This window comes from Mesoplodon mirus (assembly GCF_964341445.2).
Source record: "Mesoplodon mirus genome assembly, chromosome: 4".
In the NCBI taxonomy this organism is placed as follows: Eukaryota; Metazoa; Chordata; class Mammalia; order Artiodactyla; family Ziphiidae; genus Mesoplodon; species Mesoplodon mirus.
This window is the reverse complement of record NC_138979.1, coordinates 140,535,178-140,553,462: the sequence shown is the minus strand read 5'-3', so window position 1 is coordinate 140,553,462 and position 18,285 is coordinate 140,535,178. Positions and strand designations below refer to the sequence as shown.

Sequence of the window (18,285 nt, the reverse complement as noted above, 5' to 3'; positions counted from 1 at the left end):
ATGCAAGGACTCTTAGTTGTATGTGTTTGTAGAGTAAAAAAGCAGATAACCAACCCAAGGGCTTGATTCCTTTTTTGATTAGTATGTTCTTTATGAATAACAATCCTGTTAGTAATTAGATATCAGATAAATGGATTATTTTGGAGGTTCATGAGGCTTAATATAGAAATGCATACTATATGTAACAACAGTGTTTTGTGTCTGTGGTGAAGCCTATACTGTAATTTTGTAAATTGGGAAAATATTGTAATACTTTGGTCCTTTCGTCCTGTAATGTCTCATGTTGACTTGGGAAAAAGCCACTTTTTATCTCAGTACAAGAGGATGGAGACTATTTTACACTCAGTCACAAGGTGGCAGCAAATGTCAAGTTTTTATAATTACATAGTATCTGTAGCTAAGGGAATCTGTTTTGTTTTTCTTTTAAATTAAGACCCCTATTTGGAATTGCTGCATTGATAAAGTATGTGGAATGTAATACTACAGTCATCTTAGAATGTTAGACTATTTCCATTTAAAACATGATTAAATATTGAAACCATTTTACAGGAAAAAATAAAAATGTGATAACTTCAGTATAAGTAGCCTTACAACTTTTAATCATATGTATCAGTATTCTTTTTCCAGTTTTAAAGATAACATCAAAGTTTTCAACTTGGACAAAGGAATAATAACATTTTTAGCAGTAGACCCATTGAGGATGCTTATTGAAGGGAAAGAACTACATTTGTAATAACACCATGTTCCATCCTTGGGTGGCAGTACATAATATGATATTGTCTGAACAAGCACCAGTACAAGCACCACTAGATATTTATTGACTAAATGATTAAAATAAAGGATAAGAAAACCTTATAGAGTAGATCCAACTTTACAAGGAGTAAGGATTTATTTTTGTTTATATGTGCATATAATATTCAGGTATTAATATACTTTAGTGTAAACATTGAAAATTTGTTCATGAAGAAATATCAGGGCACATTTCACAAATTTTTATTGGGCACATAATATGTAACAGACATTGTACTAGGCAGCAGGTTTATAGTGGTGAATAAGACAGACTAGACCCTGCCTGTATTATCAAACAGATTGCTAACACTAAATCTAAGGTAATAAGTTATTGCATCTATGAGATATAATCTAGGATCATTTAAAATGTAAGAAAGAATTTTCAGTATTAAAACTTCTGGCAATAAAATATTAAAATACTGCATTTCACAATTTTAGTCATATGGGTAGGTAACATCTTAAAGTAGGATATAACCTATATTGATACACAAACATTCCTTCTTTGATCTAACATTATATTAAAGTTTCCTTTATTAGAATTTATTCCTTCCTTTCATTAGCTGAGTTGTGTGGTGTTTTGTCATTTGTTTTTTGATATCTCTTCACCTAATTAGTTACACATTTTGGAGGGCCTTGCATATACAGTTGACTTAAACAACACAAGGATGAGGGGTGTTGACCCTCCATGCAGTAGAAAATCCGAGAATAACAGATTTGGCCCTCTGTATACATGGTTGCTCCATATCTGAGGTTCCATATCCATGGATTCATCCAACCTTGGAATGTGTAGTACTGTAGTATTTACTATTGAAAAAAATCCACATATAAGTGGACCTGCACAGTTGAAACCTGTGATATTCAAGGGTCAACTGTATTAGTATAGAACAAGTAGAAATTTCTCTTTGGGATTCCACTATGATGTGTTTTCTTGGGCTGAGAAGAAATTATAATATTTTAAATAAATAAGAAATTATAATATTTAGACAGGGTGGGTATGTGAAGCCCTATATTAATTCCATGTGTTAGTTTATTCACACACATATTTAAGGTGTTTCATGTTCAAGGACCACTCTAGGTGCTGGAAAACCAGTGACAAGGAAAACAGACACAGTCCCTACTCTCAGGGAGCTCTAATCATACAACAGCACAGATGAGTACATAATTACATGATGAGATAGGGAAAAGAGCTTGGTCCTCTAAGAGCATAGGAATCTGATGCAGATCAGGGTGTCAGAGGAGGCTTCCTTGAAGTGGTCACATGTGCAGAGATCTGAAGGGGTGAAAAGACCTGACTGCAGAAACTGGTGGGTGTGGGCTGGTAGCAAAGTAGATTTGAGTTTTGAAAAGATATCTCTAGCTTCAATGTAGAGACATATCGAATTCAGGAAGATAAATAAGGAGAAATGATAAATAGTGGCAGTGAAGAGAGAGGGACAGATATAAGAGGTATTTAAAATTCAGGTGGTAAAATTGAAGGGCATCCTGATTGATGTGATTAGACCTGTGGAGTTTAGGAATGGGGAGGTGCAAGAGATGATACTTTGTTTTCCGAGTTATACAAAGATGGCAACATTCACCACTATTCAGAGGAAAGAAACCATATTTGTTTTAGACATCTTGAGTTTGAGGATGTTTCCGTTCAAAGGGAACTAGAGAAGGCAGTAAGAATACATTGGTCTGGAACTTTATTAAAGGATGAGCCTGGGCCAAAGTTATAAATTTAGGATTCATTAGATTGTCGATGATTATTGAGATTGTCTAGAAGAGAGGGTAGAACAAGAAGAGAAAGCAGCTTAAACTGAGCCTTGGGGGAACTCCTGACTCCACTGGCAGAAGAGCCTGCAAGAGGGACCAAAAAGGAGCAGCTAGAGAGTTGGGGGTGGGCGTGGGAGCCAATAGAGGAAGGTGCTGCAGAAAATCAAGGGAAGAGAGTGTTTCAGCTGGAGTGTTTCATGCTGCTGAGAAGTTGTAATAAGAATGGGATATAGAGGCAGGGTCAAGATGTGTGGGGTGGGAAGATGCAGAGGTAGCATCTCCCCACAACTAGGGCACCTGCTGGCTGCTTGTGGGGGACTCTGATCCCCAAGGAGATGGGAGGAGCCCCAAAGTGAACCGGCAGCTTGCAGAATCCTGGTTCACAAGCCCGGGGTCTGGCCGAAGCTCCTGCAGTGGGAACTCTGAGTCCAAACCACTGGACTAACAGAGAACCTCAGATCCCAGGGAATATTCATCAGACTGAGGTCTCAAGGAGGTCCTCATCTCAGCACCAACACCCAGCTCTACACAATAGCCTACAAACTCCAGTGTTGGAAGCCTCGGGCCAAACAACCAGTAACACAGGAACACAATCCCCCTCATAAAAAAACAAACAAACAATGAGATGGCAAAAAAACATGTCACAGATGAAGAAGCAAGGTAAAAACCTGCAAGACCAAATAAATGAAGAGGAAATAGGCAATCTACCTGAAAAAGAATATATAGTAATGATAATAAAGATGATCCAGAATCTCGGAAATAGAATGGAGGCATGCATTGAGAAAATACAGGAAATGTTTAACAAAGATCTAGAAGAAGTAAAGAACAAACAACAGAAATGAACAACACAATAATGGAAATGAAAAATACACCAGAAGGAATCAATAACAGAATAATGGAGGCAGAAGAACGAATAAATGAGCTGGAAGGCAACATGGTGGAAATAACTGCCGAGGAGCAGAAAAAAGAAAAAAGAATGAAAATAATTAAAAACAATCTCAGAGACCTCTGGGACAACACGAGACGCACCAACATTCGAATTACTGGGGTCCCAGAAGAAGAGAAAAAGAAAGGGTCTGAGAAAATACTTGAAGAGATTATAGTTGAAAACTTCCCTAACATGGGAGAGGAAATAGTCAATCAAGTCCAGGAAGCACAGAGAGTCCCATACAGGATAAACTCTAGGAAAAGCACACCAAGACATATATTAAACCAACAAAAATTAAATTCAAAGAAAAAATAATAAAAGCATCAAGGGAATAACAAAAAACATACAAAGGAATCCCCATAAGGTTATCAGCTGATTTTTCAGTGGAAACTGCAGGCCAGAAGGTAATGACAGGATATACTTAAAGTGATGAAAGAGAAAAACCTCCAACCAAGATTACTCTATCCAGCAAGGATCTCATTCAGATTTGATGGAGAAGTCAGAAGCTTTTCAGATAAAAGCTAAGAGAATTCAGCACCACCAAACCAGCTTTACAATAAATGCTAAAGAAACTTCTCTGAGTAGGAAACACAAGAGAAGAAAAAAACCCACAAAAACAAACCCAAAACAATTAAGAAAATGGTAATAGGAATGTACATATCGATAATAGCCTTGAATGTAAATGGATTAACTGCCCCAACCAAAAGACACAGACTGGCTGAATGGATACAAAAACAAGACCCATATATATGCTGTCTACAAGAGACCCACTTCAGACCTAGAGACACATACAGACTGAAAGTGAAGGGATGGAAAAAGATATTCCATGCAAATGGAAATCAAAAGAAAGCTGGAGTAGCAATACTCATATCAGATAAAATAGACTTTAAAATGAAGACTGTTACAAGAGATAAGGAGGGATACTACATAATGATCAAAGGATCAATCCAAGAAGAAGATATAACAATTATAAATATTTATGTACCCAACATAGGAGCACCTCAATACATAAGGAAAATGCTAACAACCATGAAAGGAGAAATCGACAGTAACACAATAATAGGGGACTTTAACACCCCACTTACACCAATGGATAGATCATCGAGACAGAAAATAAATAATGAAACACAAGTTTTAAATGACACAGTAGACCAGATAGATCTAATTGATATTTATAGAACATTTCACCCAAAAGTGACAAAATACACTTTCTTCTCAAGTGCACATGGAACATTCTCCAGGATAGATCACATCTTGGGTCACAAATCAAGCCTTGGAAAATTTAAGAAAATTGAAATTGTATTATGCAACTTTTCTGACCACAACGCTATGAGATTGGAAATCAATTACAGGAAAAAAAAACCTGTAAAAAACACAAATACATGGAGGCTAAACAGTGCACTACTAAATAACCAAGAAATCACTGAAGAAATCAAAGAAGAAATAAAAAAATACATAGAAACAAATGATGATGAAATCACAATGACCCCAAACCTATGAGATGCAGTAAAAGCAGTTCTAAGAGGGAAGTTTATAGCAATACAATCTCACCTCAAGACACAAGAAAATTCTCAAATAAACAATCTAACCCTACACTTAAAACAACTAGAGAAAGAAGAACAAACAGAACCCAAAGTCAGTAGAAGGAAAGAAATCATAAAGATCAGAGCAGAAATAAATGAAATAGAAACAAAGACAACAATAGCAAAGATCAATAAAACTAAAAACTTGTTCTTTGAGAAGATAACAAAATTGATAAACCCTTAGACTCATCAAGAAAAAAAGGGAGAGGACTCAAATCAATAAAATTAGAAATGTAAAAGGAGAAATCACAACTGACATTGCAGAAATACAAAGGATTAGAAGAGACTACTACAAACAACTATACGCCAATAAAATGGACAACCACGAAGAAATGGACAAATTCTTGGACAAATGGACAAAACTTTCCAAGACGGAACCAGGAAGATTAAAAGTATAAACAGACCTATCACAAGTAATGAAATTGAAACCAGAATTAAAAATCTTCCAACAAACATAAGTCCAGGACCAGATGGCTTCACAGGTGAATTCTATCAAACATTTAGAGAAGAGCTCACACTGATCCTTTTCAAACTCTTCCAAAAAATTGCAGAGGAAGAAACACTCCCAAATTCATTCTACAAAACCACATCACCCTGATACCAAAACCAGAAAAAGATATCACACAAAAAAAGGAAAACTATAGACCAATATCACTGATGAACATAGATGCAAAAATCCTGAACAAAATACTAGCAAACAGAATCCAACAGCACATTAAAAGGATCATACATCATGATCAAGTGGGATTTATCCCAGGGATGCAAGGATTCTTCAATATATGCAAATCAATCAATGTGATGCACCACGTTAACAAATACAGGAATAAAAACCATATGATTATCTCAATAGATGCAGGAAAAGCTTTTGACAAAATTCAACATCAATTTATGATAAAACTCTCCAGAAAATGGGCATAGAGGGAATCTACCTCAACATAATAAAGGCCATATATGACAAACCCACAGCAAGCATCATACTCAATGGTAAAAAACTGAAAGCATTTCCACTAAGATCAGGAACAAGACAAGGATGTCCACTCTTGCCACTCTTATTCAACATAGTTTTGGAAGTCTTGCCACAGCAATCAGAGAAGAAAAAGAAATAAAAGGAATACAAATTGGAAGAGAAGAAGTAAAACTGTCACTGTTTGCCAATGACATGATACTATTCATAGAATATCCTAAAGATGCCACCAGAAAACTACTAGAACTAATCAATGAACTTCATAAGGTTGCAGGATACAAAATTAATGCACAGGAACCTCTGGCATTCCTATACACCAACAATGAAAAATCAGAAAGAGAAATTAAGGAAACACTCCCATTTACCACTGCAACAAAAAGAATAAAATACCTAGGAATAGACCTGCCTAAGGAGGCGAAAGACTTGTACTCAGAAACTATAAAACAATGCTGAAAGAAGTCAAAGATGACATAAACAGATGGAGAAATATACCATGTTCTTGGATAAGAAGATTCAATATTGTGAAAATGACTATACTACTCAAAGCAATCTACAAATTCAATGCAATCCCTATCAAACTACCAATGGAATCCTTCACAGAATTAGAACAAAAAATTTTACAATTCATATGGAAACGCAAAAGATCCCGAATAGCCAAAGCAATTTGAGAAACAAAAATGGAGTTGGAGGAATCAGGCTCCCTGACTTCAGACTATACCACAAAGCTACAGTAATGAAGACAGTATGGTGCTGGCACAAAAACACAAATATATATATCAATGATACAGGATAGAATTCCCAGAGATAAACCCACGCACATGTGGGGACTTAATTTATGACAAAGGAGGCAAGAACATACAATGGAGGAAAGACAAACTCTTCAATAAGTGCTGGTAAAACTGGACAGCTACACGTAAAAGAATGAAATTAGAATGCTACTTAACACCATATACAAAAATAAACTCCAAATGGATTAAAGACTCAAATGTAAGACCAGACACTATAAAACTCTTAGAGGAAAAACACTTTTTGACATAAGATCTTTTTTCTCCCACCTCCTAGAGTAACAGAAATAAAAACAAAAATAAACAAATAGGACTTAATTAAACTTAAAAGCTTTTGCACAGCCAAGGAAACCATAAACAAGACAAAAAAAGACCACTCTCAGAATGGGAGAAAATATTTGCAAATGAAACAACAGACAGGATTCATCTCCAAAATATACAAACAGCTCATGGAGCTCAATATCAAAAAAAACCAATCAAGTTAAAAAATGGGTGGAGGTCCTAAATTGACATTTCACCAAGGAAGGCATACAGATGGCCAAGAGGCACATGAAAAGATGCTCAACATCACTAATTAGTAGTGAAATGCAAATCAGAACTACAAAGAGGTATCACCTCATGCCAGTCAGAATGGTTATTATCAAAAAATCTAGAAACAATAAATGCTGGAAAGGGCATGGTGAAAAGGGAACCCTTCTGCACTGTTGGTGGGATGTAAATTAATACAACCACTATGGAAAACAGTATGGAGGTTCCTTAAAAAACTAAACATAGAACTACCATACGACCCAGCAATCCCACTACTGGGCATATACCCTGAGAAAACCATATTTCAAAAAGAGTCATGTACCACAGTGTTCATGGCAGCTCTATTTACAATAGCCAGGCCATGGAAGCAACCTAAGTGTCCATCAACAGATGAATGGATAAAGAAGATGTGACACATATATACAATGGAATATTACTCAGCCATAAAAAGGAACAAAATTGAGTTATTTGTAGTGAGGTGGATGGACCTAGAGTCTGTCATACAGAGTGAAGTAAGAAAAAAATACTATATGCTACCACATATATATGGAATCCCCCTCCCCCCCCCAAAAAATGGTACTGATGAACATAGTTGCAGGGCAGGAATAAAGAGGTGGACATAGAAAATGGACTTGTGGACATGGAGTGGGAGGGCGAAGCTGGGGCAAAGTGAGAGTAACATCAACATATATACACTACCGGATATAAAATAGTTGGCTGGTGGGAAGCAGCAACATAGCACAGATCAGCTCGGTGCTTTGTGATGACCTAGAAGGGTGGGAGGGAGGCTCAAGAGGGAGGAGATATGGGGACGTGTATGCATATGGCTGATTGGCTTTGTTGTGCAACAGAAACTGACACTGTAGTGTGAAGCCATACTCCAATAAGCATTAAATAAAAGAATGGGATATAAAAAATATTGACAATTCTCAACAAATGAGTTTTCTACATTAACATTTGTAAAATGTGCGTTTTCCTTTTATTTAGGCACCTCTACTATGCTGCTTACTAGAGTAAACTGTGCAGATTGGTCTCATGTATGTGCCAAGCAAAATGTTACTGAATTTCCTGTTGTAAAGATGTACAAGGAAGGCGAGAACCCGGTATCTTATGCTGGTATGCTAGGAACTGAAGATCTCCTAAAATTTATCCAGCTGTAAGTATTCAGCTTCACCCTAAGATTTTTAAAATGTTAGGTCTATAAAAGTTCTAATTCCCATACTTTGTTGACACACTTTGGATAGGTTGAGGAGGTATGAATTGAGATCACAGGGAAAACACTAATGAGCAGAGCCTATCTACTACATTCCATCACCTTTAGGGAGATAGAAATTTTGTTTAATGAGGCTGATTTTTTGTTTAGAATAGTATTTAATTGTCTTTATTTTGTCAGATGCTTATCCTGTGGAATATGCTACATTCAGTATATTTTATTATTTTTTTACAAGCTGAAAAGTATCTTTAATAATTAATTTTGAATATAGTTAAATATTCATCCAGCAACAGGATTTCATGCCCAGTGAACATTACATCTGTCCAAGAAGCAGAAGAATATTTAAGTGGGAAATTACATAAAGACCTGATCTCCTATTCTAGCGTGTCAGTACTGGGGCTGTTTAGTCCAACTATGACAACAGGTAAGTGTAATTGAACATTTGAATTATATATAACTAAAGACTCGTTTACTAGGTTTTTTTTTCAAAGAATATCTTTTTAAATTATAGAGAATTCAATTAGAGAATTTTGAAAATACAGAAAATTTTGAAGAAAAAATAAAAATCTGTAATTATTTAGAGTTGTTGAACTTTAATGTAATTCCTTCCCTTTTTTTCTGTGTACCGATATATTGCATATTTATATACATTTTAATGTAATTGGGCTAGTACTATGTATTTAGGTTAGTATCTGCTGTTTTTATTTAACATTAAGTGGGTGACTTTTTTCATGTGGTTAATATTCTTCAAAAACATCATGGCTTCAAAACATATAATATTTGATTGGATGAATATACCATAATTTATTTAACTATTTGCCAACAAATAATATTTTTGTTTCCCTTTTTTCGTTTTGCTATATGGAAAGAATATTTTTATTTATGAGTCTTTTTGTAGATTTTAGGATTCTCTATGTACAGTATCATCTCATCTGCAAACAGTGACAGCTTTACTTCCTCTTTTCCGATTTGGATTCCTTTTATTTCTTTTTCTTCTCTAATTGCTGTGGCTAAAACTTCCAAAACTATGTTGAATAAGAGTGGTGAGAGTGGATAACCTTGTCTTGTTCCTGACCTTAGAGGAAATGGGTTCAGTTTTTTAACCATTGAGAACGATGTTGGCTGTGGGTTTGTCATATATGTCATATATGTCATATATGGCCTTTATTATTGTGAGGTAAGTTCCCTCTATGCCTACTTTCTGGAGGGTTTTTATCATAAATGGGTGTTGAATTTTCTCGAAAGCTTTTTCTGCATCTATTGAGATGATCATATGGTTTTTATTCTTCAGTTTGTTAATATGCTGTATCATATTATGATTGATGATTGCATAGTATGATTGATTTGCATATACTGAAGAATCCTTGCATTCCTGGGATTAACGCACTTGATCATGGTGTATGATCCTTTTAATGTGCTGTTGGATTCTGTTTGCTAGTACTTTGTTGAGGATTTTTTCATCTATGTTCATCAGTGGTATTGGCCTGTAGTTTTCTTTCTTTTTGACATCTTTGTCTGGTTTGATGTTGATGGTGGCCTCGTAGAATGAGTTTGGGAGTGTTCCTCCCTCTGCTATATTTTGGAAGAGTTTGAGAAGGATAGGTGTTAGCTCTTCTCTAAATGTTTGATAGAATTCGCCTGTGAAGCCATCTGGTCCTGGGCTTTTGTTTTTTGGAAGATTTTTAATCACAGTCTAAATTTCAGTGCTTGTGATTGGTCTGTTTATATTTTCTATTTCTTACTGGTTCGCTCTCGGAAGGTTGTGCTTTTCTAAGAATTTGTCCATTTCTTCCAGATTGTCCCTTTTATTGACATACAGTTGCTTGTAGTAATCTCTCATGATCCTTTGTATTTCTGCAGTGTCAGTTGTTACTTCTCCATTTTCACTTCTAATTCTATTAATTTGAGTCTTCTCCCTTTTTTTCTTCATGAGTCTGGCTAATGGTTTATCAATCTTGTTTATCTTCTCAAAGAACTAGCTTTTACTTTTATTGATCTTTGCTATTGTTTCCTTCATTTCTTTTTCATTTATTTCTGATCTCATCTTTATTATTTCTTTCCTTCTGCTAACTTTGAGGTTGTTTTGTTCTTCTTTCTCTAATTGCTTTAAGTATAAGGTTAGGTTGTTTACTTGAGTTGTTTCTTGAGGTACAACTGTATTGCTATATACTTCCCTCTTATAGAACTGATTTTGCTGCATCCCATACGTTTTGGGTTGTCGTTTTTTCACTGGCATTTGTTTCTAGGTATTTTTTGATTTCCTCTTTGATTTCTTCAGTAATCTCTTGGTTATTTAGTGTATTGTTTAGCCTCCATGTGTTTGTAATGTTTACAGATTTTTTCCTGTAATTGATATCTAGTCTCATAGCGTTGTGGTTGGAAAAGATACCTGATATGATTTCAGTTTTCTTAAATTTACTGAGGCTTGATTTGTGACCCAAGATATGATCTATCCTGGAGAATGTTCCATGAGCACTTGAGAAGAAAGTGTATTCTGTTGTTTTTGGATGGAATGTCCTATAAATATCAATTAAGTCCATCTTGTTTAATGTATCACTTAAAGCTTGTGTTTCCTTATTTATTTTCATTTTGGATGATCTGTCCATTGGTGAAAGTGGGCTGTTAAAGTCCCCTACTATGATTGTGTTACTGTCAATTTCCCCTTTTATGGCTGTTAGCATTTGCCTTATGTATTGAGGTGCTCCTATGTTGGGTGCATAAATATTTACAATTGTTATATCTTCTTCTTGGATTGATCCCTTGATCATTATGTAGTGTCCTTCTTTGTTTCTTGTAATAGTCTTTATTTTAAAGTCTATTTTGCCTGATATGAGAATTGCTACTCCAGCTTTCCTTTGGTATCCATTTGCATGGAATATCTTTTTCCATCCCCTTACTTTCAGTCTGTATGTATCCCTAGGTCTGAAGTGGGTCTCTTGTAGACAGCATATATACGGGTTTTGTTTTTGTATCCATTCAGCCATGTATGTCTTTTGGTTGGAGCATTTAATCCATTTACACTTAAGGTAATTACCTATATATATGTTCCTATTACCGTTTTCTTCATTGTTTTGCATTTGTTATTGTAGGTGTTTTCCTTCTCTTGTGTTTCCTGCCTAAAAAAGTTCCTTTATCATTTTTTGTAAAGCTGGTTTGGTGGTGCTGAATTCTCTTAGCTTTTGCTTGTCTGTAAAGTTTTTAATTTCTCTATCGAATCTGAATGAGATCCTTTCTGGGTAGAGTAATTGTGGTTGTAAGTTTTTCCCTTTCATCACTTTAAATATGTCCTGCCACTCAGTTCTGGCTTGCAGAGTTTCTGCTGAAAGATCAGCTGTTAACCTTATGGGGATTCTCTGTATGTTATTTGCTGTTTTTCCCCTGCTGCTTTTAATATGTTTTCTTTGTATTTAAGTTTTGATAGTTTGATTAATATGTGTCTTGGCATGTTTCTCCTTGGATTTATCCTGTATGGGACTCTCTGTGCTTCCTGGACTTGATTAACTATTTCCTTTCCCATATTAGGGAAGTTTTCAACTATCATCTCTTCAAATATTTTCTCAGCCCCTTTCTTTTTTTTTTTTTTCGGTGGTACGCGGGCCTCTCACTGTTGTGGCCTCTCCCGTTGCAGAGCACAGGCTCCGGACACCCAGGCTCAGCAGCCATGGCTCACGGGCCCAGCCGCTCCGCGGCATGTGGGATCTTCCCGGACCGGGGCACGAACCCATGTCCCCTGCATCGGCAGGCGGACTCTCAACCACTGCGCCACCAGGGAAGCCCCTCAGCCCCTTTCTTTTTCTCTTCTTCTTCTGGGACCCCTATAATTCGAATGTTGGTGCATTTAATGTTATCCCAGAGGTCTCTGAGACTGTCATCAGTTCTTTTCATTCTTTATTCTGCTCTGCAGTAGTTATTTCCACTATTTTATCTTCCAGGTCACTTACCCATTCTTCTCTCTCAGTTATTCTGCTATTAATTCCATCTAGAGAATTTTTAATTTCATTTATTGTGTTGTTCGTCATTGTTTGTTTGCTCTTTAGTTCTTCTAGGTCCTTGTTAAATGTTTCTTGTATTTTTTCCATTCTATTTCCAAGACTTTGGATCACCTTTACTATCATTATTCTGAATTCTTTTTCAGGTAGACTGCCTATTTCCTCTTCATTTGTTTGCCCTGGTCGGTTTTTACCTTCCTTCTTCATCTTCTGTGTATTTTTCTGTCTTCTCAGTTTGCTTAACTTACTGTGTTTGGGGTCTCCTTTTCGCCAGCTGCAGATTTGTCGATCCCGTTGTTTTTGGTGTCTACCCCTAGTGACTAAGGTTGGTTTAGTGGGTTGTGTAGGCTTCCTGGTGAAGCGGACTAGTGCATGTGTTTTGGTGGATGAGGCTGGACCTTGTCTTTCTGGTGGGCACAACCACGTCCAGTGGTGTGTTTTGGGGTGTCTGTGACGTTATTACGATTTTAGGTAGCCTCTCTGCTAATGGGTGGGATTGTGTTCCTGTCTTGCTAGTTGTTTGGCATACGGTGTCCAGCACTATAGCTTGCTCGTCGTTGAATGATGCTGGGTGTTAGCGTTGAGATCAAGATCACTGGGAGAGCTTTTGTCATTTGATATTATATTGAGCCAGGGGGTCTCTGATGGAACAATGGTCTCTTGCCTCTTAGGCAGTTCTAGACTTTTCCCGAGACTCCCTTTGGGCTAGCTGTGGTGCACTAGCCCCCTTCAGGCTGTGTTCACGAAGTCAACCCCAGTCCTCCCCCTGGGATCGGAACTTCAAAGCCTGAGCCTCAGCTCCTAGCCCCCACCCGTCTTGGCGGATGAGCAGACAAGCCTTTCAGGCTGGTGAGTGCTGATAGGCACAATCCTCTGTGTGGAAGTCTCTCCGCTTTGCCCTCTGCACCCGTATTGCTGCGCTCTCCTCCATGGCCCTGAAGCTTCCCCCCAGCCCACCACCCATCTCTGCCTGTGAAGGGGCTTCCTAGTGTTTGGAAACTTTTCCTCCTTCACAGCTCCCTCCCAGAGATGCAGGTCCTGTCCCTATTCTTTTGTCTCTGTGTTTTCTGTTTTCTTTTGCCCTACCCAGGTACGTGGGGAGTTTCTTGCCTTTTGGGAAGTCTGAGGTCTTCTACCAGCATGCAGTAGGTGTTCTGTAGCAGTTGTTCCACATGTAGATGTATTTGTGGGGAGGAAGGTGATCTCCATGTCTTACTCTCTGCCATCTTGAAGGCTGCTCCCAAAACAATCTTGAGAAAGAAAAACGGAGCTGGAGGAATCAGGTTCCCTGACTTCAAACTATACTACAAAGCTACAGTAATCAAGACAGCACAAAAACAGAAATATAGATCAATGGAACAGGATAGAAAGCCCTGAGATAAACTGATGCACATATGGTCATCTTATCTTTGATAAAGGAGGCAAGAGTGTATAATGGAGAAAAGGCAGCCTCTTCAAGAAGTAGTGCTGGGAAAGCTGGACAGCTACCTGTAAAAAATGAAATTAGAACACTCCCTAACACCATACACAAAAATAAACTCAAAATGGATTAAACACCTAAATGTAAGGCCAGATGCTATAAACTCTTAGAGGAAAACATAGGCAGAACACTCTATGACATAAATCACAGCAAGATCCTTTTTGCCCCACCTCCTAGAGAAATGGATATAAAAACAAACATAAACAAATGGCACCTAATGAAACTTAAAATCTTCTGCACAGCAAAGGAAACCATAAAAAAGATGAAAAGACAACCCTTATAATGGGAGAAAATATTTGCAAATGAAGCAACTGACAAAGGATTAATCTCCAAAATATACACGCAACTAATGCAGCTCAATCTCAAAGAAACAAACAACCCAATCAAAAAATGCGCAGAGGACCTAAATAGACATTTCTCCAAAGAAGATATACAGATTGCCAATGAACAGATGAAAGGATGCTCAACATCACTAATCATTAGAGAAATGCAAATCAAAACTACAGTGAGGTATCACCTCACACCAGTCAGAGTGGACATCATCAAAAAAATCTACAAACAATAAATGCCGCATAGGGTGTGGAGAAAAGGGAACCCTCTTGCAGTGTTGGTGGGAATGTAAATTGATACAGCCACTATGGAGAACAGTATGGAGATTTCTTTAAAAACTAAAAATAGAACTACCATATGACCCAGCAATCCCACTACTTGGCATATACCAAGAAAACCATAATCCAAAAAGAGTCATGTACCACAGTGTTCATTGCAGCACTATTTACAATAGCCAGGACATGGAAGCAACCTAAGTGTCTATTGACAGATGAATGGATAAAGAAGATGTGGCACATATATACAGTGGAATATTACTCAGCCATAAACAGAAAGGAAATTGAGTTATTTGTAGTGAGGTGGATGGTCCTAGAGTCTGTCATACAGAGTGAAGTAAGTCAGAAAGAGAAACAAATACTGTATGCTAACACATATATATGGAATCTAAGAAAAAAATGGTTCTGATGAACCTAGGGGCAGGACAGGAATAAAGACAGCTGTAGAGAAAGGTCTTGAGGACACGGGGAGGGGGAAGTGTAAACTGGGACAAAGTTAAGAGAGTAGCATTGACTACATACACTACCAAATGTAAAATAGATAGCTAGTGGGAAGCAGCTGCATTGCACAGGGAGATCAGCTCAGTGATTTGTGACCACCTAGAGGGATGGGATAAGGAGGGTGGGAGGGAGATGCAAGAGTGAAGCAATATGGGGATATACATATACATATAGCTGATTCACTTTGTTATACAGCAGAAAGCAACACAACATTGTAAAGCAATTATACTGCAATAAAGATGTTAAAAATTATTTTATTGACGTATAGTTGATTTACAATGTTGTGTTAATTTCAGCTGTACAGCAAAGAGACTCAGTAATACATATATATTCTTTTTCATATTCTTTTCCATTATGGTTTATTACAGGATATTGAATATATTTCCCTGTGCTATACAGTAGGACCTTGTTTTTTATCCATTCTATATATAATAGTTTGTTCCTGTTAATCCCAAACTCCCAATCCTTCCTTCCCACACACTCCTCCCCCACTTGGCAACCACAAGTCTGTTCTCCATGTCTGTGAGTCTGTTTCTGTTTCATAGATATGTTCATTTGTGTTGTATTTTAGATTCCACATATAAGTGATATCATATGGTATTTGTCTTTCGCCTTCTGACTGACTTTGCTTAGTATGATAATCTCTAGGTCCATCCATCTTGCTACAAATGCATTTTTTCATTCTTTTTTATGGCTGAGTAGTGTTCCATTGTGTGTGTGTGTGTGTGTGTGTGTGTGTATATCTATCTATCTATCTATCTCACTCCTTCTTCCTCCATTCATCCTTCAGTGGACATTTAGGTTGTTTCCATGTCTTGGCTATTGTGAATAGTGCTGCTGTGAACATAGGGGTGCTTGTATCTTTTCGAATTATAGTTATGTCTGGGTATATGCCCAGGAGTAGGATTGCTGGATCATATTGCAACTCTATTTTTAGTTTCTTGAGCAACCTCCATGCTGTTTTCCATAATGGCTGCACCAATTTACATTCCCACCAACAGTCTAAGAGGGTTCCCTTTTCTCAACACCCTCTCCAACGTTTATTATTTTTAGACTTTTTAATGATGGCCATTCTGACTGGTGTGAGGTGGTACCTCATTGTAGTTTTGATTTGCATTTCTCTAATAATTAGTGATGATGAGTATCTTTTCATGTCTCTGTTGGTCATCTGTATGTCTTCTTTGGAGAAGTGTCTATTTAGGTCTTCTGCCCATTTTTTGATTGGGTTTTTTGCTTTTTTTGTTATTGAGTTGTGTGAGCTGTTTGTATATTTTTGAAATTAAGCCCTTGTCGGTCACATCATTTGCAAATATTTTCTCCCAGTCTGTAGGTTGTCTTTTTGTTTTGTTTATGGTTTCCTTTGCTGTATAGAAGCTTGTAAGTTTGATTAGATCCCATTTGTTTATTTTTGCTTTCATTTCCATTGCCTTGGGAGACTGAACTAAGAAAACGAATTCATCTTATATTTAATTTCAAATTAATATTTTTGCTTTCAGCTTTGATACAGTGCTTACAACAATTAGTTTTACTTTTTTTTTACATAGTATCATTGTCTATAGTGTTCTTTTAATATTACAACTTCTCTATTCTTAAACTCCTATTCTTTATTTTTTTTTTTTTCTGTCCTTCATAGGACTGTGTCTTTCAGTAAGTTTTAAAGAAAGAGTACACAGGGCATTTTTTCTGACCAGTGGTATTACTTAGAATGTTATTATCTTGGCTTTGGAGATGGATGACTTCTCCAAAACCTGGGTAGCAAAACGCTTAGTGTTTTCCTCATCATGTCGACTGAAAAAAAGTGCATGAGAGTTGTGAGTTAAGCTTTATTTGAGGCAAAATGAGGACTATTGCCTGGGAGACAGCATCTCAGATAGCTCTGAGGAACTGCTCCAAAGAGGTAGGGGGTAGTCAGTGCATACGTAACTGTGGTGAAGGGGATACATGCAGTCAAGCACATATTTTGGCAGAAGATTGCTGCTAGTCACAAGAAGGTTGTTGCTAGTCACAAGGAGCAGATGTCTCTGTTAATGATTTTAGTGCTGCTTTTCTAGATATGAGAAGATGCAAGAAACTGGGCCCATAAAATCTGAAAATAGCTGGCTATCTGAAGGCCTGTTCTGCCAGTTTTTCCCAGAGCACAGAGTGCTTCATTACTGATCTCACCCTGAACTCCTTTCAGGGTGTGTTGAAGGTTGGTGATAGCAGTGGCTAGTGACCTCATCCTTGCAGAGGCAGATGGCAAGTAACAATTTTTAGTTGGCAATCTCATGCTAACTCTTTCCATTTATGTAGCAAGCTTCCCTCCTTCTTATTTTTCTTTTATTTAAGATGAATTTCAAATTCTGAATGAAATATCTTAAGGATATTTGTATGGGAAGAAAATCCCCAAAGTCTAGCATTATAATTGTATTTAGTAGATACTATTAAGTACTTATTAAATTTTGCTTTCTACAAATTGCTGTATAGTAATTTCCCCCTTCTACTTTGTCTTCAAAAGTTTTAAAAATAAAAGCCAAAAGAACTCACTAGAAAGAAATAAAAGGAATGTTAATGTGTGCAATGTGGCTTACCATCTTAGAAAGCAAAATCCAGAGGGAATAACTTTTAAATTTGTATTCTCTCTATGAAAAATCATGAAGTAAATGACTCTGTGTTTTACTCCGGCTTTCCCTTTCTCATGTTTTTGCACCCACAGTTGACTTTGTTTTCTACCTGCCTCAAGTGCCTGGTGTCCTGAAGTTCTTGTTTATTATTTACACTGGGCCTCCTTCCAAAAAGAATTAGTCTTCAGATAATAAAAAGCACAAATACAATAAAATCATTAAAACAAGGATAAGAGTTAAGCAATAAAAGTAGGGGATAATTATGTAGAATACCTAGAAACACTGCAGTTGATCATAAAACTTAACCCTGAGCAATCTGGTAGCAAATAGAAACAAAGATGAAATTTTTGCCAATTTATTATCATTATACAATAAATGGCAAACTAGAAGTTAGGGTGCTGAGTCACCCATAGAGAAACTATTTCTCTGATTGTACATGCTTAGAGGAATTTTTCACATATGTATATATACATGTATATTTTATTTAGAGATCAATATAAGGAACAGTGTACTTGATCATATTTCTGTACAAATAAAATGATAAAATTTACATGTAGTTATC

The 18,285-nt window shown here is 36.8% G+C and overlaps 1 protein-coding gene across 5 annotated transcripts in view; it reads left to right on the top strand.

Annotated features, from left to right (window-relative positions):
• TXNDC16 (thioredoxin domain containing 16) overlaps positions 1–18,285 on the top strand; it is a 113,284-nt gene that overhangs the window by 69,586 nt on the left and 25,413 nt on the right. For all 5 annotated transcript variants that reach the window (XM_082618643.1, XM_082618644.1, XM_082618642.1 and 2 more), the window contains 2 exons: positions 8,320–8,488; positions 8,833–8,969. In XM_082618643.1, coding sequence (XP_082474769.1) covers positions 8,320–8,488; positions 8,833–8,969 — 306 coding nt within the window. The remainder of the gene's footprint in view (positions 1–8,319; positions 8,489–8,832; positions 8,970–18,285) is intronic.